This window comes from Triturus cristatus, chromosome 3_1 (genome assembly GCF_964204655.1).
Source record: "Triturus cristatus chromosome 3_1, aTriCri1.1, whole genome shotgun sequence".
NCBI lineage: Eukaryota > Metazoa > Chordata > Amphibia > Caudata > Salamandridae > Triturus > Triturus cristatus.
Genome location: NC_140583.1, coordinates 405,294,905 through 405,317,917, shown reverse-complemented (window position 1 = coordinate 405,317,917; position 23,013 = coordinate 405,294,905). Strand labels below are relative to the sequence as shown.

Genomic DNA, 23,013 nt, shown 5'->3' with positions numbered 1-23,013 from the left:
CTACGGCCCATTCTGGACCTGCGCTCACTCAGTTGCTACATAGTATCCGAACACCTCCATATGGTCACATTGCAAAGATGTGATAACACTACTACAAAAAGGAGATTTGACCGCATTAGATCTGAATGACGCATACTTCCACTATCCAATCCACCCTGCGCACCGTAAATATCTACAGTTTGTGGTAAGTGGACGTCATTATCAATTCAAGGTCCTACCATTTGGGGTGGCAACAGCCCCAAGGGTGTTCGCAAAATGCTTAGTGGTAGTAGCAGTGAAATTACGAGGAGAAAACATACATGTCTTTCCCTATCTAGACGATTGGCTGATCAAGAGTCCAACTAAAGACAAATGTCTAACAGACGCTCAAGACACGATCAACCTACTACACAAATTGGGCTTCACTATCAGTGCGACAAAATCACATCTCCAACTGCTCCAGATACAACCATACCTAGGTTATATTAGGTGATACTCAATTCAGTATCGGGAACAGCTTACTCCAATCTGCAAAGGTTTCTCAATCTCCAGAACCAACTGGATATTTTTCAGCATCATTGTCACATGCCTGTCAAAACACTGATGAGCTTACTAGGGATGATTGCATCATACATAGCAATAGTGCCACATGCACGGCTACATATGAGACCTTTCCAAGAGTGTTTAGCATCGCCATGGTCACAAGCTGGGGGTGATGGATGTTCTAGTGTTGGTTTCACCCAGAGTCCATCAGGCGCTGCAATGGTTTCACCCAGAGTCCATCAGGCGCTGCAATGGTGGAACACTTCACACATACTGAAGGGAAGAGCCTTCAAGGACACAATCCCACAACTAACCATCACAACCAATGCATCACTCATGGGGTGGGGTGCGCATATGAAGGACATTGTGGTTCAGGGACACTGGACCTCATAGCAACAAACACTGCCCATCAATATGCTGGAGCTTTTAGTGTTCTATGTGGCTCCCAAAGCGTTCCTAACTACATTGCGGGGAAAATGTCCTTCTACGAACAGACAGTATGTCTGCAATGTATTACATTCTGAAAAAGGAGGCACCCATTCCATTTAACAATGACAGCTAAATCAGACCATATGGAAATGGGTAAACAAACACAAAATCCTCCTCCTGGCACAATTCATACCAGGGCAGGAAAACTCAGTTGCGGACCTGCTCAGCAGGACACAGCAATAAGTTCACGAGTGGGAAATACACACTCCGTTACTGCAACAATACTTCCACCGGTGGGTAACCTCCACATTAGACCTGTTTGCCACTGCTGAAAACTCAAAATACCAAAGATTCTCATCCAGATACCCACACTCACTATCCGAAGGGAACTCTATGGCTGAACTGGTCAGGGATATTTGCTTATGCTTTTCCTCCTCTCCCACTCATTCCATACGTGGTCAGGAAACTCACAGACTTCATTGACCCTACTACTGATTGCTCCCACATGGGCTCAACAGCCATGGCACAGCAAAAAATATGGGACCCCCTTGAAATATACTTAAGGTCAGGGAAAAAGGGGAAATAAAGACAATCCTGTAATGAAACTTCCCTCGCCACCTCTATTTTTAATAATACAATTTAATTGTGATAAGGAAAAAAGGGCCTAAAAACAGTGATGCACCACACAGAGATTAATAATTTTTAATATTTTATTTTTTATTATTTAACCTTTTTCTATTTTTCTTAGAAAGACTCAATACATTTCTTTACGCTATCAAAAAACTATTCTATTTTGCATTTCCTTTTTTGGAGTATTTGATAATCACTGACTATATTCATTACAGTGATAATGCATCATATCAATAAACATCAAACAGTAATCCCTAGGGCACACTAATATAAATCATAAAAAAACTATATCTTCATACAATTTCATCTGCATACATACCAAATCATTCCACATTCATACACCTATCACAATAAAGAAAAAAAGGAATTTATCGTGTACTGAACATTGGAGACAAAAAACACATAATTATCTCCTATGACTAACAAGACAACTGCAAAAGCAGTGGTCGACGCGTTTCGATGGCATAGGCGCCACCTTCATTAGGACCAGAGGTATATTCAACAACGACAAAGCCCAGGGAAAACTTGTTTATAAAAATAATTCCCGTCAAGGATGAGCCATCCCGTATTGGATTATAATGATCCAATACGGGATGGCTCATCCTTGACGGGAATTATTTTTATAAACAAGTTTTCCCTGGGCTTTGTCGTTGTTGAATATACCTCTGGTCCTGATGAAGGTGGCGCCGTCAAGGATGAGCCATCCCGTATTGGATTATAATGATCCAATACGGCTCAATCTTGCATTTTGGCTCCTGAGGTCATAGTTTAGATACCTTAATCTACCTCCAAGATGCATGACTATTCTAAAGGAGGCCAGAAAGCCGACCACGAGGGCTTGCTATGCAGCAAAATGGAAACGTTTAGTCCATTACTGTGCATCCTTAAACATCAACCCTTCACCAACGGAACCTCAACTAGTCTGTTACCTGTTACATTTACAAAAGGCACATTTGTCATATACGTCAATACGCCTACATTTAGCAGCCATTGCTGCATACCTACAAAACTGGAAGCACCAATCATGTATCCTCATTCCTGTGGTCAAAGTCTTCATGGAAGGATTAAAACTAGTCATTCCACCACGTACACCTCCGGTGTCCGCGTGGAACCTGCACATTGCCTTAACACGCCTCATGGGAGTACCATTTGAACCACTACATAACTGTCAGATACAATTCTTAACTTGGAAGGTGGCCTTCCATGTAGTAATAACATCTCTAAGAAGGGTTAGCGAAATAGATGTGCTTATATTGAAGAAGCATACTTCCAAGTGTTCCCAGACCAACTGTATTCACGCACAAACCCAAAGTTCCTAGCAAAAGTTATATCGCCTTTTCATCTAAATCAAACTTTAGAGGTACCAGTTTTCTTTCCAAAACCAGAAACAATCGCAGAGTGTGCTTTACATACACCTGATGTAAAACTGGCACTTTTGTACTATTTGGAACATACAAAAACACTACTGTTTGTTTCGCTTTCAAATCCAGGTAAAGAAAAAGCTATTTTAAAATCAGGAATCGCAAGCTGGATCGTCTTATGTATCCAGATGTGTTATGCTAATGCAAAACGAACATTAACAACTATGCCCGTTCAACACTCCGTCCATCATTTCCTTTGGTTTTGCTTTGTTCGCCATAAGTTGGCAGGGTATGCTCAGACGTGAGTCCCTTGCTCACTTTGCCACTGGATTCAAGCAAGCCTGGCTGAAGACGGCTGAAATGCCAGAAACCGGTCCTAGGAAGCTTGTTTCCGGTCCAGGGAAGACATGGCTTGCCAGTTCGGGCTGGACTGTTCCCATGAGGCACAGGGTCAGACTGATTTGCATATGGCCATGTCTGAACTGGAGTGGCAGAGTGGGCTAAAGAACGGTGATGGATTAAACCCAGATCAGTTGACTGGGGGTGAGTGCTTGCAATGTTCAACACTCCGTCCATCATTTCCTTTGGTTTTGCTTTGTTCGCCATAAGTTGGCAGGGTATGCTCAGACGTGAGTCCCTTGCTCACTTTGCCACTGGATTCAAGCAAGCCTGGCTGAAGACGGCTGAAATGCCAGAAACCGGTCCTAGGAAGCTTGTTTACGGTCCAGGGAAGACATGGCTTGGCAGTTCGGGCTGGACTGTTCCCATGAGGCACAGGGTCAGACTGATTTGCATATGGCCATGTCTGAACTGGGGTGGCAGAGTGGGCTAAAGAACGGTGATGGATTAAACCCAGATCAGTTGACTGGGGGTGAGTGCTTGCAATGTTCAACACTCCGTCCATCATTTCCTTTGGTTTTGCTTTGTTCGCCATAAGTTGGCAGGGTATGCTCAGACGTGAGTCCCTTGCTCACTTTGCCACTGGATTCAAGCAAGCCTGGCTGAAGACGGCTGAAATGCCAGAAACCGGTCCTAGGAAGCTTGTTTACGGTCCAGGGAAGACATGGCTTGGCAGTTCGGGCTGGACTGTTCCCATGAGGCACAGGGTCAGACTGATTTGCATATGGCCATGTCTGAACTGGGGTGGCAGAGTGGGCTAAAGAACGGTGATGGATTAAACCCAGATCAGTTGACTGGGGGTGAGTGTTTGCAATGTTCAACACTCCGTCCATCATTTCCTTTGGTTTTGCCTCATTCTACAATGAAACTAGGAAGAACCATGGTCTTTTTGGGAATTCCTCTCTCGGTGACATTTGCAAAGCTACATCATGGGGGACCCTACACACATTTACAAAACACTATTGAGTGGATGTTCAAACAAGACAACAAGATTTAGTTGGACAAACAGTCCTTCAAACTTTATTTCAAACTAATGCACCATCTCATGCCTAACGCCACTGCAACAGGGGTACAGATTTACAGTCTATCCATAGCATGTGTATCTGCAGCCAACATATATTACGAATTAAGTCGTAGTGTGTAGTTCTGCAGATTCACATGCACCCTCCCGCCTACCCGGCAGGTATTAGACGGTCAGAAAAATACATAAAAATACAGCATGTTAAACAGCAAACACTAACTTAGCAGACTATATCCTCACTTCGTATATGGCAAGGGGAAAAAACATTTTTAACAAAGGAGCCTTTGAACATGCACAGAACCTCGAGCGGAAGGAGAGCCAACACCGATCATAAAAATCCCTTGATGAAAAACAATTTGCAGAGTCCAGTTCCAACACCAAATGGCAGAAGTATGCAAAGCTTATGATGAATCTGCAGCACTACACGCTACGAATAGATGCTTACAGGGTAAGTAACATATTCCTTTTTGCTTAATATCTCGAAACTGGCTGAACAAAAGTACACCAAACTAAGAAAAGACACCAACTGTAGCCAAACATTACATGCCTGGATTTAGTGTATTTTCTTTCAGTGGTTTTTGAGCTCTTTCTGCAGTAAGTTATCTATGACATTTTCATCTGCAAAAGTGACTGATTTAGGACCAACTTGCTTATAATTTTTGATCCAAGTAACCAATCTATACCAAGTCTTGCATGCTGAAAAACTGCATTTTGAAGGGCATTTCCGCCACGGTTTTGATTTATGAGCATGTTACCAAATTACCTGTTGATTTCCACGTTTTATGAATTAGATCTAGCCTGTTAACAAGAATGGCAGCTAAGTTAATCTTTTGATACAAGATTTTTTAAATATTTTCCACGCATCTCTTTTTCAAGCATATGCTTTTTCTGTAACCGAAAGCAACGTAGAAAAGGTCTATCAACATTGAGAACAATCCAGGGTTTTGTATATAGTATAAAGCGCCGTCTCTGATTGCTTTAAGCCACTCTGTAATTTTCTTTATGCATTCCAAGTAGCGTGTTATTTCAACCAGAGCCATAAGTAAAATGTGTATTTGTACTAAATCTGATTAACCCAATACTCAAATTTTATTTCACAGCCAAAGATACTGAGGTTTGTACATCAGAAAATCGCCTAGCTGTACCTGGGCAACTTAATGCAGAGTCCTCTCCAGAAACATCTCCGGGTACCAGTCCCATGACACGTTCTGCTTCAATTGCTAATCTTCTGACAGCCAGTAAACTTATTTTGAAGTCTAGCCTGGTCTATAGTCAGCCACTTAAACTTCCATGTGATGTGGAAATAATCAGAGCGACCCCATCTGCAGGTAATTGAACAACTTCTTTTTAAAATAAATATATAAATATTGCAGTTTTATTCATCATAATGTCTTTTTCTAATTTTAGCAAAAAATAATGGTTATAAGGACTAAATTGCCTAACCTGTGTGTGGGATCCTATCACACTTATAAAAGTGTGTGTGTGTGTGTGTGTGTATATGCATGTATGTATGTGTGTGTGTGTGTGTGTGTGTGTGTGTGTGTATATATATGAAAAATATTTTCCCCAACCTTCTATGATTAAGGAACTGGCACTCGTAGTCATGGGTGTTCTCCTGTTTATTGCATAGGCTGCATCACACACACAATCACCACAGGGACGCGTTTCGGCAGTCTAGCTGCCTTCTTCGACTTGTCATGCGCCATATTGGTGCTTCTTTTAAAGTTAAAAAATTGTAAAAATAGAAGATGCTCTTTCCTTAACACTGATTGGGTATGCACTTGAATGTGGGAAATTAACTATACAAAACAAAATACACAGCTATCAATGCTCAGAAAAAGTCGCAACAGGGTAAAGCTTACAGATAACATTACTTCACTGTTCTTTTACCACCTGTGCTACTGAGGATTTAAGTCTTTCAGTTCATTTTATACTAAAAAGTCCCATCATGCATTTCTACGTCACTCGCAAAGCCCGGACTGGATTATTGCACGTCCTTAGATTGAAAGATGGCATCCCAATAATATTCTTTTGAAAGCCCAAAAAGTTACGCATTTCTGCCAGTATAGACAGAGTTCTTTCCAGCGTAGTAGTTCCGCATATTATTATCAGCTTCTCCCACTTGTCTCCTTTTGTGATGGCAATTTACTTTTCTGCTCGGAAACACCTCAATTGTGAATAAGTATATCAAGTTACCAGGCAGAAGGACTCACGGTGACGGCTTCATGCTGCTAAAACTCAAGTCCGTATATATACACACACATACATATATTCTCATATATTAACTGGAAAAAACAAAGGTTATAGGGACGTTATAGTTAGACTCAGATTTCACTCCTGCAATACCATAGACATTCATCAGTTATAATTATCTCAGCTAACTAGAACTTATGCCCCCGCAATGCACTGCATATGACCTCACATATTACATCACTCATGACATGGTCAATGACATCCAAACACAAAAACCCTGGAAACTGTCCATTGTAGGGAACCAGAGGCTATGGGGCCTCAAGGGTGACCTGGCCTCCAGTCACAGCAATTTTAAAACAACAAAGCCACCTGAGATTCAATTTATTCCTGTATATCAACCAGTGCTCCACCCCGTAACAATCTACTTCTGGGCAGACACAAAAATGTGACGGGATGTCTTCACACACCACCAGGTGTCATGTCAATGTGATATGCCAAACTGACCTTTATGTTCACATGGAATACCACCTGGTATTAAAAACCAATCATGGGGATAAGGGGAATTAGTACCCCATTACCACAGACACCGTCAACCTGTTTCTGCCTGATGGCTCATGTGAGTCCATGGCATTCTTCAAGATGCATGTGGTGTTTGAGGGAGCACCACGACTCCACGGACTGCGAGGCGTGTCAGCAAATGAAGCCAAAGTCCCGGCGGGAGCGCCGGATGAAGCTCCTTTCAGCGCACATTTCCCGGTCGGCATCGTCGCCACGCCTGTCCCCAGTGGAAGGCTTTAAGACCCCCCGCTTCCATCTCCGATATCGTCCCTCTCCCAGGCCGCAAGGGCGTCGCTCACCTGATGGTAAGTGTCGCAGCTTGTCCCCGAGGCCCGGTCCCCGGCCTGTTGGGGGCGTGGGTTCTCCGCGGGTGGTGCTGGCCCACGCGTCGCCACCCTATCCGCCGTTCCCCGGCGCGGGGGCAACCAGGGCCCAGATGGAGGCCTATGCGGCGGCCTTGCAGGCCTCGTTGGCTGTTCCTTCTTCTCCCTCTCTTCCTGGGACGACTGCGGATCCCTTACCGCGTGCGGGGACTCCTGCGACATAGCCGGTGGCTCCAGCGCCGTCAGGTTCGGATCCCGGTTCGGAGGATGTGGTGCCGTCTGGGTGCGGCCCTTCAGGGGTTCCCTCCTTCGGACCATGGCGCCTCTGCTTCACCGCAAACCCCCGCGTGGGTCCCTGTGGTGTCGCGGGAGGTTGTCGGGGCTCGGGGCATGTCCTCGAGTCCCCCTCAGTCCTCTGGGCAGGCGGCGGCCTTGTCCGAGGCCGAGGTGATGCCGCTCAGGCGCCGGCGGCTGCTGGCCCTGGCGGCGCCGCAGGGGCTGGCTAGGGGTCGGGGCGTGTCCCAGGGCCCCTCTCGTCCCTCCATGTAGGCAGCTGCCTCGTCGGAGGTCGAGTCGACACCTTTACGGCGCCGTTCCTTAGCCGCCCCGGCTCCGACCCCGCCTCGGTCTCCTGTGCCGTGTGTTGTGGCGGAGGTCGTTCCGGCGCCGGTCGACGTTGACCTGACGCCGCGGACTCTACGGCGCCGGGCCGACGTCAGGTCGCTGATTCGTCTTCGGACGCACCCTCTTCTCCAGAGGTTCGGCGGTTGTTGGTTTCATCTTCTCCAGAGATGGGTCGTCGTGCCAAGGCTTTTTCCCCGGCGTCCTCTAAGGACGGCTCTTCGCCGTCGCCGCGTCCGCAGTCTTCGCCAGAGGCGCCTCTGGTTCCCCATTCATCGGCCCACCCTCCCCCATTTCGAGCTTCGCCTTTCCTTCCCCCGATTGGGCTGGGGGATGGCTGCCTTAGCTTGCAGCCGTCACCCACGGAGGAACTGCTTTCCCAGCAGCGGGACCCTACGGAGGCGAGTGCTGCCTTCGCTCGGGCTGTTTCCACGGCTGCGGGGACCCTGCGCATGGGCGATCCAGCTGCCTGTTTCCCCACAGATCATCTTCTGGAGGTCCTCCATCAGGGTTCTGGTGGTCGGGAGCTGCTTCTTCCCTTCGAGGCTTCGCTCCACACTTCTCTTTTGGGGGTGGCCCGCCACGGGGGACCCAGTGCCATAGCAACTTCTGCACCGCCACGCGCCGCATTATCCTGTCCGTCTTTCCCTCCACCCCTCCACCAGGGGCCCTCTTTTACAAACTGCCTTTCCCTCCCTGCCATCGGTGTTGTCTCCCCCGTCACGGGAGGCCCACTGGTTGGATTCTTGGGGGCGCAATATCTTCGCCTCCACCAGTGCAGCTTTGCGGGTGCTTAACACTCTTTGTGTACTGGCTTGGGCCACTTCTTGCTTGTGGGATTCAGCGGAGTCCCTTATGTCTGCCGCTTCTCAGGAGGGTGCCTGTGTTGATCTGAGGCACCATGTGTTGGATGGCCGGGAGCTGGGAGTGTTTATTCTTCGCTCGGCTCTGGACATTTCGGAGGTGCTTGGTCGTCCCATGGCTTCTTCGGTGGCCCTTCGTCGGCATGCCTGGCTACGGGATAGTGTGTTCCAGGAGAACATTAGGGAACGGCTGGTGGACCTTCCCTTTGATGGTACTCTTTTGTTCTACGCCCCTGCGGATTCTGCCATTCAGAGTTTTCTTGTGGGGCTTCGTCCTCCTCCTCCTCGACCTGTGAGTCGGTCTGTGTTTCGGGGGATGTTCTTCCGTTGTGTTCCTGGGGCCTAGTAGCGAGTAGCCCCGGTTGTCTGTTCTGTGTGCCTTTGGGTCCTCTTGTTAGGACTTTGGTGCTGTTGGCTGCTGGTCCGTGCTGTTGGCTCCTGGTTGTTTGACTTGTGGTTTTGGTTGTTTGTAAGCCGTGTAGGCCCTGAGATTAGGCCTTCTGTGTATTATTTATTGGCTGCTTGGCAAGCCCTCTGCGGTTTTCTCCGCAGGATTTTCTGTTTGTCCTCTGCTGTGGAAATTTTTTCCTAAGAGGGTTCCCATGTTCTGGGACGTATCTTGCCCTATGTGGGGTACTGGTAGCTATTATATAACTCTATCCTGTGCTGGGGAGGTGTGGTCGTCCTTCGGGCTTCTGCTCTCCGTGGCGTCCCGGTATATCGCAGGTGCGATATTCTTGCTGCTAGTTTTGGAATGGCTTGTGTGGCGCCTCGGTCCGTCCTTCTCCTGAATCGCTGTGTCGCTCGCCTAGTCCTACCTGCTGTCTGCGGCATTGCGTTGTAGCGGTTTTGCATTCCTGTCCGCCTTGGTCCTCTGTCTGGTGTTCCAGGGGAGGACTGGTTTCCCTGTTTTTTGTGTTCTGGTGGACGGCTTGGTCCGTCCCCCTCTCTCTCTCTCTTTCTATATGCCTGGTTCCCCTTCATTCGTGGGTCAGTGTGTGCCGGCCCCTCCCTTGGGGCGTGTCCTGACCCTTCCTGCCCTCTGCCTTTGGCTGGCGCCTCACTTGTCCTGGGTGCATCGTTCCTTGGTGTTGTCTGCAGCTGGCTGTGCATGCCAGTGCTGGCCTCTTGTTCTGCTACACCGTTGTGGCCTTTAATGCATTCTCTTGTGCTCTTCTTCTTCTGTGTGCACTTTTGGCAGTGCAACCGTCCCTGCCTTGTCCGCTGCTTGAGGCTGGGGTGTGTACAGCTCTTTCTGTCACTGTGTATGTGTTTCTTCAGGTGAGCCCTGCCTCCGGTTCTACCTCTTCTCCCTAGGGGTTGAGGTGGTCCTTGTGTTCCTTGAGGCTCTTAAGGCGCTGTCTGCCCCTGGTTGGGCTTAGGATTTCTTGGCCTTTCCCTTTTTGTCCCTGTGACATGTCCCCTGCTGGGGCTCTGTGTCTCTCCTGGTGGGGAGGTTTTCTCGCAGGCCCTCCTCCCTTCTGGGTATGGCTAGGTTATCTATTCTATGTTAAGGAATCTGCGGCTAGTAGTCTCTATCAGATGTACAAGTTACTTACCTTCAGTAACGATGTATCAGGTAGAGACGATTCTAGCCGCAGATTCCTTCACGACCCGCCCTTCCTCTCCGTTCTGCGAGGGCCCTTTGCTTGGGTTTATGCAGTCGCCTCCCTCGGGTGACTTGTCTTCTGTGGGTGTCCTCTACGTATTCTTCCGGTCAGGCATCCCTCCAGCTGGTTTCTCTCCAGTGTGAGGGTCTCCTTTTGCTTTGTCCCTCTGTTGTCGGAGTCTCTGATTCCCACCGGTCTTCTTCGTTGGGAGTTCTTTTACCTATCCTTCGCCTTCCTCCTCTTTGCAGAGTTTATGGCCCTCCTTGGCGCTGTAGTCTGTGGCTGGATTACCTGTCCTTTGACCTCCTGCTCCTTTCAGGAGGTGTGGCCATCCTTGGCGGGTGGATTGCTGTTGCTCCTCTGTTCCGGGCTTGTGGCCTTTCCCCTTTTGGTTGTGGTTGCGGGCTCTCTCTCTCTCTCTCTCTCTCTCTTTCTGTCATGGTGCATTCTCATGCTCGTGCCTCCAGGAGGGTACTTGCCTTAGCCTGCAAGGTGGTTCCCCGTAGTGGTGCTTGCGCTTTTCTTGCTGTGGCTTCGCTGCTCTGGCCTTCTGGTGTTTTCCTGGTGCCTGGTGCTTTCACCTTGGCTTGCACTGTTGTTCCTCAGAGTAGGGCTCTGCTTTTTTCATGCTTTGGCCTACTGTTGTCGCCTTCTGGTGCCTTAGTGCCACCTGGTGCTGTTTTTTTTCCCTTTTGTTTCTCTCTATTTTGTTTCTCTGGTTTTTTCGCACACTGTTCCCATGGTCTCCTCAGTTTTGTTGTGATGGCTGCGTGTTGTGGCGCGGAAAAGTTCTCCGAAGCAACCTGACATCAGTGCGCCGGGGGGGGCTTATGTGACCTCGCTGACGTCACGCCCGTGGAGGACATCTGGTGGAGTCGCGTGGTACCGCCTCCCCGGCGCGCAGAGATGCTGGGCAAGAAAGTTTTCCGGGTCCAGTCTCACGCCTGGGGATAATTCTATGTTAAGGAATCTGCGGCTAGAATCGTCTCTAGCAGCTACATCGTTACCGAAGGTAAGTAACTTGTACCTTCCTCCCGACGAACAAGGGAGTGAGGGTTTTGCCGAATGTATGAAACCTGAGCTCATAATTCTATTGGTTGCGACCATTTCTCCGTAGTGTGCAGCTGAAACCTGCTGCTCCCTTCAGACTGTCATCACCTACGGAGGCACAACGTTAGAAGCCCTCAGCCTAGAGTGTCCACCTCCAGGGGAGGGTAGCATCTCAGAGGTGCATTGAGTGACATCATCACAGCGTCTTTCCCGGGGGACCAATCCCGGGTGGGTGCGTGTGTACCTGAATCATGGGAGATAAACTCTGCTTCCATCAAAAGGGAGCGGTTTGACAGCTCCCGCTTACTGGACACGTAGTGTTTGCTGCTGCTTGGCGGGCTGTCACAGCTCCCTCCAAGCAGAAGCAAACAGCTATCTCCCAAGGGTGGGCACCTCGTGAGACAGCAGGAGCCAGCCCTTGGGGGTGGCAGTCCCGAGGGCCTTATATAGCTCAAAGAGGAGGAGCTGCCTGGCCCCCCTTCTTTGGTGTGCATGGGTCGGCCACAGGGAGTTGGTGGTCCCCAGGGCGGTATACTGCCCGGGAAAAGGACCCCGCGCCCCTCTCCTTATTGAAAAAAAAAAGTAATTGGCCCCGAGGAGGTTGTGGTCCCTGGGGCCCGAGGTAGGGTCCACGCTGCCCCCCATATACATTTTTGGTTATATAGCCCCATGAAGGTGGTGCTCTCCGTCCTACTCCTCCTCTCCCGTCTCACCCCCCTCTCCCTCCTGTCACACCATCCTCTCACCATCCTCTCACCCCCACTACCCATGGCTCCCGCTTAAGATTGCAATAGTCCCGGGAAGGTGGTGGTCTCTGGTGCATTATTCCCCGTGGGCCCCATCCAAATATGTTTTATTTTTTTACATAAACTCTGCGTGCCCTGGGACCTCCCCTCCTGTGGGCTACAATTAATTTGTGAATATTTGCAAATTTCATTGTGAAGCCAAAACAAAAATGCTTTTTTTTCCCTGCCAGGGTCTCTCTGGAATCCCAGGACAATGCTACAGTGTTAGGGAATTCGTAACCTGTCCCCTTTTCTTTTTATTTTATTTTTTTGTATTTTGTCTGTTTTTGCTTAGTCCTAAGGTGGCTGCCAACACTTCCTGGTTGAAGTGTTGGCAACCAATCAGAGCTCTGCAGATCTCTGGATGAGCTTGTCATTTTTTGCCAAGGCTTCGAGATCGTAGATATACAAATATGGTTTTCATATAATTTTTCAATCGACTGAATGGATTTACACCAAATAACATAAAGCTTGATCTCCAGAACAAAATCCACCTTTCTGCCAAATGTATTGCAGTTCAGCACAGCGTTTCGGACTGCAGGAGTTTATAAAGACTCTATGGGAATTAACATGGGAAACACACTTTTTTGTATCCTCTTTTTTCTTGGCCCCCACTTGACGGGTCATCTTGAAACATTCCATGCATATCTAGAATCACTGGCACACTTTTCTTGGGAAATTTCATGAAGACTCGTCAAACGGTGCCAAAGATATAGGCAAGTCCAAAAACGCTTTTCCTGTGGAAACTAGGTCCTAACTATAACTAACTACTGTCAATCGCCTGTAGGTAATATGTGTGTGTGTGTGTGTGTGTATATACATACCGTATGTTCTGGTGTATAAGACTACTTTTTAACCCATGAAAATCTTCTTTAAATTCGGGGGTCGTCTTATACGCCGGGGGTCGTCTTATAAGCTGGTATACGGCGTGCTGAAACCTTCAGGGACAGGCGCACTCTAGCTGAGCCACCGTGCGCTGCTTCCTGGCCAGCCGCCCCCTTTCCCTGCTCTCATGCGTACTCACATTGGGTACTACCGCTCGAATCGTCTTGGAGACAGGGAGGGCTGGGCAGGCAGGGTGAGAGAGCTGACCCACCCAATCCAAGTAGACTTTGTGTGCAGTGTGCACAGGAAATACCGTACAACGCTTGCCGTGATTGGCTGGTTGTTACACGGGGATTGGCGATTCTGAGGGAAGGCAATCTATCTGGTGAGCAGATACATGTGGTGATGAATACAGTACAGCACCAGTACATACAGTACAGTATACAAATGGCTAACAGTCAAGACCCCATCATGGCTCCACCAGCAAGAAGAAAGAAATATGAAGCCAGTTTCAAACTTAAAGTTGTAAACTTTGCCATGGAACATAATAACTGTGCTGCTGCAAGACAATATGGAGTAACAGAAAAGATGGTTCGGGACTGGAAAGCAAATGAAAAAGCATTAAAGAGTAAGCCAAGGGGTAAGTGTGCATTAAGAAGAGGCACCCCACATTGGCCAGAACTAGAAAAACATGTAGCAGACATGGTGAATGAGCATCGCCAAAGCGGTTATGTAGTAACACGAAATAAAATACGTTTGTTTGCACTTCAGTGGGCCAAATCTAACCCAGATCACAGCAACAGATGTAAGGCTACTATATCCTGGTGTACTAGATTCTTGGAAAGGCATAATCTGGTACTGAGGCAAAAGAAGAAAATTGCACAAAAATTACCTGCAGATCTTGATGGCAAAGTAAATTGTTTCCATCGATACGTAATACAACAGCGCAATAAACGTGGCTATGCGTTAAGTAGCATCGGAAATATGGATGAAACTCCAATGAATTTTGATATGGTTCGAAATAAAACTGTCCATCCAAAAAGTGAGAAAACAATTTTAATTAAAACAGGACATGAGAAGTCCAGTTTTACAGTGGTACTAGCATGCACAGCTGATGGCGCCAAACTGAGACCAATGATTATTTTTAAACAAATCAAACAGCATGGCAGCTCCCATGGGTTTATTGTCTTATCCTTCCTTTCAGCTTTAGAGTGAATTAGGAAAAGTTTAATCCACTTGCACTGTTTTATGTTTACATGTTCGATGACAAACAGCCTTATGTTTATAAGTGCCAGTTTTCCTACTAAGTACCTGCATGTCATAAGCATTTGAATTAAAATTACCAACTTAAAAATCAAATCTGATGTTTTTTTATTTTTATTTGGTGTGCGTTGGAAGAGGGGTAGTCTTATACGGCGAGTATAGCCCAAACCCAATATTTTAACAGGAAAAGTAGGGGGTCGTCTTATACGCCCAGTCGTCTTATTCGCCGAAAAATACGGTACATATCTTTGCTACCTAATAAAAGGGTAAAATGGCTAAATTTCACTTAATAAAGAAGCTAATACCCCAGGGCTAATTCCTCAACTCCTGAAGTCACTCCTTTGATACATCTCTGTGACTCATTCTCTAAAGAGTCCAATTCCTATGTCTTTCTTTTTCTACCCCAATTACTCCATACGTTACTCTTCCAGTTCCACTTACACTGGCAAGTCCTCTGGTTCCACCTCAACCCAGGAGACCAGACCCTCAAGCAATGCCTGTCTCTGCTCCTCTAGAACCTATTCAAGTGTACTCACATCCCATCAAGGTGTTCTTTCAGAAGTCACCGCAGACGATCACGAAATTCAGGGAGAAGGTCAAAAACACCTGCTAATTCACATTCTTCTCAAACTGTCATCTTCCATTCCTTAATCCATCAGAAACACAGCCATCTCTAATGGCACCCATAGTTGATATCACAACCTTGAATGATGTTATAATAAGAGCAGCCAAAGATTCTGATACCTGCACCACCTACATTGACATTTGTAATCTTCAAGACACTGCACTCTTCCACCAGGCAACTTCTCCCTCTGATAACTTGTCTGTTTGAACCATCAATGCACTGTTTCTAACACCTGCTGTGGCAGCATCTGCTAGTGTGTTCCTGTTTCTTGAGCCTGAGAATAGGTCTAACTGCAGAAGGCCACACGAGCGAAAGATGTTTTATAAAGCTTTGTTGTGCAGAACAAACTTGGGATCTTCCTAAATCAGCCTGCTTCTTCCTGAATGAATCTGCTTCTACATTCAGTACACATAGGAGGTGAATAGGTGTGATCTGTAAGTCTCTCGCTACGAACCATATACAGAACTTTGCTTTCAGTCTGAGTGGCCTGGAATGAGTCCCTCCTTGCTTGTTCACGTAGTACATAGTTGTTGTGTTGTCTGTTAGCACAATAAGGGACCTCGCTTTGAAGGATGGAAGAAAAGGCTTTAGAATCGGATGAACTACTCTCAATTCCAGTTGGTCAAAGACATCTCTCTTTCATGGATCATATTCCCTCTAGTTAACGATGACCCACATGAGTACCCCAACCCAGAACAAAGGCATCAGTGACAATAGACTGAGCCTGGATTTATTCATGAAAATGAATAATTCTCAACAGATTTGGAAGCCAGCACCACCAGGAGAATTTACAAATCACAGCATGAGACCGAATTAGCTGGTCTTCCTAGCTCTCACAAGCTGGCTGCATTGGTCCTCTAGGCATTGCTGTAGTGGACCCATGAACAGTCTGATATGACAAACCAGAAAAATGGCAGAGGTGGATCCTAACACAGAATATAGTTGGAGTATTATTTGATGGGGATCTTGCAGCAGATTGCAATTTTTCACGTATAGCCTGGGTGTCTAGAGCTGTGCCAGGTAGTAGATTGATTGAAAATGAACTGCAGTTAATTTCATTTGGTAGACATATAGACCCTGGCAGCTAAGACAATGCATTTGGAAATGACTTAAAGCCTATTGTGATGTTGAGGTTTTAATCAGCCATTTGTCTAGATAGGGGTATACACATACTACTGTTATAAATTTAAAAGTTGCCACTGGTGTTGATTTCAGACCGAATTATAGAAGTTTGAATTTGAAGTGATGACTTCCCACTCAGAACTTCAGGACCTTCATGTGTTTCTTCGCTATTGGTATGTGAGAATAAGCATGTCTATGGCACACCTAAAGTGCCCTTGAAGTTCTGGCTGCTGGCACCACAGAAAGACATAGCTCAATCAGCACTACAACACTGAACGGCTTCAACTGCTACAGGATTGCCTGCCAGTCATTCCCTGCAACAGATTCCATCCAACCACTGCTGATCAACTTCATCTCCCATGTCTGGCATAGGATACTTGAAGCCCTACTTCGACTAAACAGCTGCTCATGCTGACCTGAGGTGACACGCAGACTCCTCCTGTGGGTTCAGGCAGGCAGTTCCTGATCCATAACCACTGAATGTTAAGCAATGTACCTCAACTGTGCCTAAAGCAATCATCCTTCTTTGCTCCAATAGACAGGACCGTGTCTACCAAATGAGCATCGCATCTAAGTGAGGAGATGCTAAGCAAAATAACATACGCTTATGGGCCTACTAGAAACACAGCGGGCCTGAATGACACACTGTACAATGACAACTGGCTCCAAAGTGATGTCTCAAATCATGGGCTGTTTCCAAAGTTCGCAGTTGAATGAGCACACAATGTCCCCACCAGAAGACCCCCTCCAGGAGCCCAGGCCACTAGTCGCTAAACCCCTGCATTACAGCGACTTGATCCTTCAAATATCACATTCTGACACCACTGACAATAGGACACTAAATTAATGACTATACACTAGCAGTGTAAAACCTTAGGGCCTGCTTTTTAGGTCTCGTCGAGAGATGTTATATACAGTATTGGGGGGGGGGGGTAATCTCTGCACACACTTTCCGTCTGTTTTTCATTGGCTTCAATCTTAAAAGCTGCTTTTTGATTCGTTTTCAGGTTGTTAGTCCTCCTGATGGCCATGTTTTCATTTATATCCTTCCCTGGCTATTGGCCCCTTTACTCCAAAACAATTTTTGCCCCTGTGTCTCCCCCCCTGTGACTCCCGTTCATGCCCTCCTGGACCCCCACTCTCCCATTTCCAATGCAATAGGTTTCGCGTAAAAACGTGTCCTATTGCATTAAGAAATGCTTATTTGGCGTGTGATTGGTCGGTCCCTGCGCACTCTTTGTCTCAAACACAGCCGGCCGAGGAGGAAGGAACCAGCGCTTGAGGAACATGCTGCTGCCCCCGGGGAGCCAGGAAACCGGCTGGCCATGGTGAGCTGAGCTGTGGGTATCGGGGCATGAAAGAAAGAGCGAGCGCAGAGTTTGTTCTTATAAGAGAACCTGTAAGTAAACGTGGCACTCACTATCTGCAGCGTGCAGCCTGCCGCCGTCCACATCAAGGGTAAGCCTGGGAAACTGCACCAGTGTCACTGCGTAGAGGTCAGGTGCTGACTGTCGACTCCACACACTCAGCGGCCAGTGCAGCTTCGCCCCATTTTACTGCTCTCACACAGCTGCGCGTCTTTGTGTACCGTGTTGTGGTGCGTTTGGCGAGAAAGCCAATGTGCATGTGACTGCAGGTTTCTAGTAGTGTTCAACAAAAAATGTGATAGAAAAAACAGCTGTCAGTTGAGCAAATTAAGCGGATTACGAGCCCAGTTATGTTCTGTTCATTAAAAACTAGGCAAATCAATCCGTTGTAACCTCAGGTTTCCTTGTCACACACAATTCTCTTTCCACTTGTCTGATACTTACGCAAAGGTGGGGCTCATAAACACCGGATTAGCAATTTAAAACATGTAAGGCTGAGGTACACAGAGCATAACCCTCGCTATAACTATTGTCTGCTCTCCTACCTTCTGAACAAAGGAAGGCCATATGTGTGTACAAACCGTTGCCGTATTCACTTAGGAATGAACGAAAGAATGATCTTTATTTGCATGCTGATTAACATATTTGCAAAGATCATTAACAAGCAATACATAAAAACTTCTCTAAGACTTATACAGGCATAAGATCACAGTTCGACCTAAAATGCTTGGAAAATGGTATGAAAATAAATAGAGAGCGGTTCCGTTTTTTTGAATGAAGTTTGTTATTTTTGGTGCTGTGCTGAAGCTACTATTAAACACGTGTCAGTGCCTCGGAGAATCAATGTTTGTATAGCATGGAGCAGGGTTAGTAGCCCCAGTTCCAATATGTATACATGCCAACGTTGTAAAAGAGAAAGTGGGAGTTTCCCAAAACATAATCGGGGGAATGTATTTCCCACATTGACTTCAATTGAAGCAGATGCAATTTCAGGCAGGAGACAGTCAAAATAAAGCCATCTCCTGAGTCGGGTATATTGGCATGTTTGAATATGTATAAGCACTAGCAGCTGCCTGGTGTGTCGGTCAAAGGCTGTGTTTTTCCCGCGCACTGTCAGTGACACGTAATTCTCCGCAGTTATGTGAGGAATCAACCTGCCTTAACTGCGTGTCTAATTTGACCAAACCACCCTTAAAACGTACTGACTGCTTCACACTACAAGCTGTGTTTGTAGGCACAGACGGCAAGTGCTTCTGGAAGTTCAGGGTTCTGTGTGTTTGACCTCTGGTTCAGTAGTTCCATTCCTGGTGGTTTCACTCTGCCTTTCACCTTTCAGAGGCTGGTAAAATGAGTACCGTTTGAATTGTGTAAAAATAAGCACCCACATTCCCTCACGAAGCCATACCCTTTGAGCTGACCTTGCGTTCTACATACATGGCCGGGATTTGGCCTGGTGTCACCGTGAGTGGTAGGTGTGAAGGGGCGGTGAGGTAGGCAAGCAGCAGCAGAGGGGAGGGGCCACCCTGGCTGTGTAAGCTTCCTGCTGCCGCCTCCTCTATGCCCAGTGTGCGGGGTGTCTCACGTCTGGGTCACCAGTGCCTCTAGGCGACGTACACAGGGCGTGGCGAGGTAAACTCCGCACTTTTTCTTTAATTCCTAATGTCCATTGCTTTGAAAGCCCCGGCAGTGGCTGATAATGAGAGCCTACGGCTACACCCTGTTTTCAAATGGCAGGGCTGGTGTGGCAAGACCCTTTCCTGTTAATAACCTTTTCATATTGTGCTAAATACAGCCCTTCTGTTTCTGTGCTCTGTGCACAATGGATGTGACTGCCACCCAGTCTGTGGGATTCATTATTGACTCCCTCCTCGGAAGCATCACAGACTGGGATTCAACCTCGTGATGGATCACCGCATTTGTCAGCGGCGAGCTGCCTGCTGAGCAAGGGACTATTCAGGCTCTTCCCAATATGGAGCAAATCCTGCATTATGACAGTGCTATCAGCAGACCCCCGTGCTTTTAATGCGACATTACTGGCACTTAACCAGCTGGACTCTGACATTCTTTAATGGGGCATCGCTGTCACTTCTCAGAAGGGCTGCTATACTTGCATCAGTGCGGGAAAGAAGCAGTTTTTTTGGTTTGTTTTTTAAGTGTTAACACCTACAGCCTGTGATCGACTGCTTAATCTTTTGTGACTTTTGCAATCAGCCAGACAAGTAATTGTTCCTTGTGTTTTATTCGTTTTCATTACACAGAATATGCCCATTCCCACACCCCATATTCGTAGACTTCACTTTGTGATGACTCCTTCAGTTTTAGGAAAGCCTCTGAGGTGGTCTCCTATCTTCTCTCTATTCAGTGCTTGTTTGGCAGTGTTATAACTTAACTCGAGTGCTTTACAGGAGCATCAATTACATTACATTCAGGTTTTTTATTTGTTAAATTAGCCACTGGGCCATTACATGAGAATGCCTATTGATGATTGCTGGCCTGTCCTAACTGCTTGCCGCTACCCCATTTAGGTCTCCCATGATATGTTTCTTAAATGCGCTCCAGACACCGTGTGGTCCTGGGCACATATTCGTATTTCTGTGGTGTTTCGTAACAGCAGCTATGAATGTTTGCCTATTTTTTTTCTAAGGTCCCAAAGGCGAGACCGATTTCATAGCAAATGCTTGTTGAGTGTGAAATAGCTTCTAAGGGATATATGACTCACCTATGCATTTCTCATCCCTGCTAAGCTGAAAACAATTGCTCCCTTATTTTTAGGTCTCGCCTGACCCAGCGCATGCGCTGGTCTGGCGAGACTTATTGAGAGGGCTCCAAAAAGTGCTACCAGGCCAGCCTAGAGCTACAGTGCATGTGCGCGGGCGCGCGCGCGCGCTTTACCGCGATTACTTTAACTTTCGCGGCCGCATGGCCGCTTTGATGTTTGATCGTGAACGAGATCACTTTCACTTTCGCGGCCGCAGGGCCGTTTGGCATAGCCAATAGGTCTTGCTTTTGGGACCTTATAAGTATTTAGTTATGCAACTGTTGCATGGCTAAACACTTATAAGGACCCAAAGGCGAGACCTATTGGCTATGCCAATGCTTGTTTAATAAGCCAGGAGGAGGCTAGGGCCTGGGTGGAGGAATACTAAATTGTTACCGAAAGTGAGGGAATAAATAAAGACTCACAAACACACACCCCAGGGACCTAATACAGGACGCAGCAGGAGTATTTTGTGAAAGACTGCATGCGGTATAAGATCCAATAAGCAGATTCAGGAGGTTCATAATGCGCCGATTGCCAATTTAGCCATTTGTGATCCAACTCCATTTACTGAAGAAGATCCAGAAAAATCAAGCTCCGGAGATGAATATACTGTTATCCCCTTGGTGACAGCTCACACTGCAGACAAATCTATCTAAAACATCAAAGTATGGTCTTTATCATATGCAACCAGGGTTTGTTACCACCCTACTCATAGTTGATATACTAGGTCTTGAAAATAAACAGACTAGTAAATAGGGTTCACATAATGGTTAATTTCTACTGATACACGTGGTTCGATTATGCTTGTAGCAACCCCTGTACTTTGATCATTGGAATGCTGAACAGAAGGGATTCATACTTACTAATGACACCATACTTATTTGGGACAATAAAGGCATAACTACCTGTCACAGTGTGCTGCTCCCCCACAATTATGACCTGATGGCCAAGCTGCTGTCTGGGTTAAACAATGGGCCAGTAGTAAATATAGCTCAGGAGCAAGCGGTGCATTTGCTCTCTAGCTATAGCCTTAGCCTTATTTTCCCGCCCCTTTTTAACAGTTTGTTTTCTGTGTCAGCTATGGGGCTTTTTGGTTGTTGGTCAGTTTGCCCTTTTTCAACTGAAGGGGGTGTTGAAATGTAGTTTTCATGTTCTGCCTCGGAAGTCTTCAATCCCACAATGCTCTGAAGCTTCATACAATGTTTTTGGACCTACACTATGCTTCCAAAGCCACACCATCTCTGTTCCCTTCTTAATCAAATGCCACCACATCACACCGTGAGGACCAAAGGCAAATACCTCTCCACAAACTAGAAAATAAGGAGGTTGGGCTTGCTACATAAGAGATCTTCATCGTTGGGGGACACGAGTTGTGTTTCTTCATGAGACACACATTTCATAGCTAAAGAAAGTCATAAATTAAAACATAAACAAAGAGGACAAGTTTTCCAACCACGTATCCTGCACAAGCTAGAGGTGCAGCTATCTGGTTAAAACCAGTGTTGGAAGGCGTTCCCCGGGGAGTCTGCGGAATGTGTTCCTGACCACCCTGAGGCCCACCTTCCCCAGAGCTAGGCCGAGCAAGAACAGGGAGGCCCTTCCTGGAAGGGTCTTGTACCTAGGATCGCACACGCTGCGCTTACTCTCTCCTTCGGATAGAGGGACACCACACAGTGATTTGTTGTAAGAGAATATACTTTTATCGATGATTATTAGGGATCTTTATGATCCGGCAGGCAGGTGCAGAGTTAATGCCACAAGCGGCAGCGATTTTGTGATGAGGGGTAAGGGGTAGCGGGACAGTCTTTCAATCAGTGTCTCTGCGAGATATCCGGCGCCCAGCTCTCAATCCTCGAGCTGAGGGGATGTTGCTTCTCTCGGCGATCTCTGCCGATACTTTTGGAGGAGCGGGCCGCGAGTCACTCAGCAGGCACCGGAGGTTCTTAGGTCAGGGAGCCGCGACGGCGTCAGCAGGGCTCAGATGGTTCAGAGTTCGGGGAGCCGCGACAGCGTCAGCAGGGCTCAGATGGTTCAGAGTTCGGGGAGCCGCGACAGCGTCAGCAGGGCTCAGATAGTTCAGAGTTCGGGGAGCCGCGACAGCGTCCGCAGGGCTCAGATGGTTCAGAGTTCGGGGAGCCGCGACAGCGTCAGCAGGGCTCAGGTGGTTCAGAGTTCGGGGAGCCGCGACAGCGTCAGCAGGGCTCAGATGGTTCGGGTAGCGTTCTTCGGTTCGGGGAGCGATCGAGCCGCGACCAAGTCCGCAGGCTCTCGTCAGTCCAGGTCTTCTCTGCCTCCCGTCCCTTCCGCACCCCTTGTTATACTCCCCCTCCTCTTTGAAGTGCGGAGTCCTCGCAGAGAGGGGTCTGGTGCCTGGGGGCGGTGTGTTGGGGTTTCCTGTCGCTTGGCCCCTTGATGTGTTCAGGTGTGTCCGGGGGGGGCTCCAGACGCCCAGCAGGCGAGGCGCCCGCTCACCGGGGGCCTGGTGGTCGATCGAAACCTCCCTCGGGGAAGAGACCAGAGGTGTGACCGGGTCGGCGCCTCTCGGTCTGGTCTGGGTTGGGGGGTTCGCTCTCCCTCGGCCAGGCATGCGTGTTGGGGGATCTGGTCGGCCCTCGGGATGTTGGTCCACGGGAGCCGGAAGGCCGTGTCCACGAGGTTCGGCGTGGTTGTCGTGTAACTTGCTGG

At 47.6% G+C, this 23,013-nt stretch overlaps 1 protein-coding gene across 3 annotated transcripts in view; it reads left to right on the top strand.

Annotated features, from left to right (window-relative positions):
- DMXL2 (Dmx like 2) overlaps window positions 1-23,013 on the top strand; it is a 2,034,639-nt gene that overhangs the window by 632,826 nt on the left and 1,378,800 nt on the right. For all 3 annotated transcript variants that reach the window (XM_085644194.1, XM_085644192.1, XM_085644193.1), the window contains exon 17: window positions 5,463-5,690. In XM_085644194.1, coding sequence (XP_085500320.1) covers window positions 5,463-5,690 — 228 coding nt within the window. The remainder of the gene's footprint in view (window positions 1-5,462; window positions 5,691-23,013) is intronic.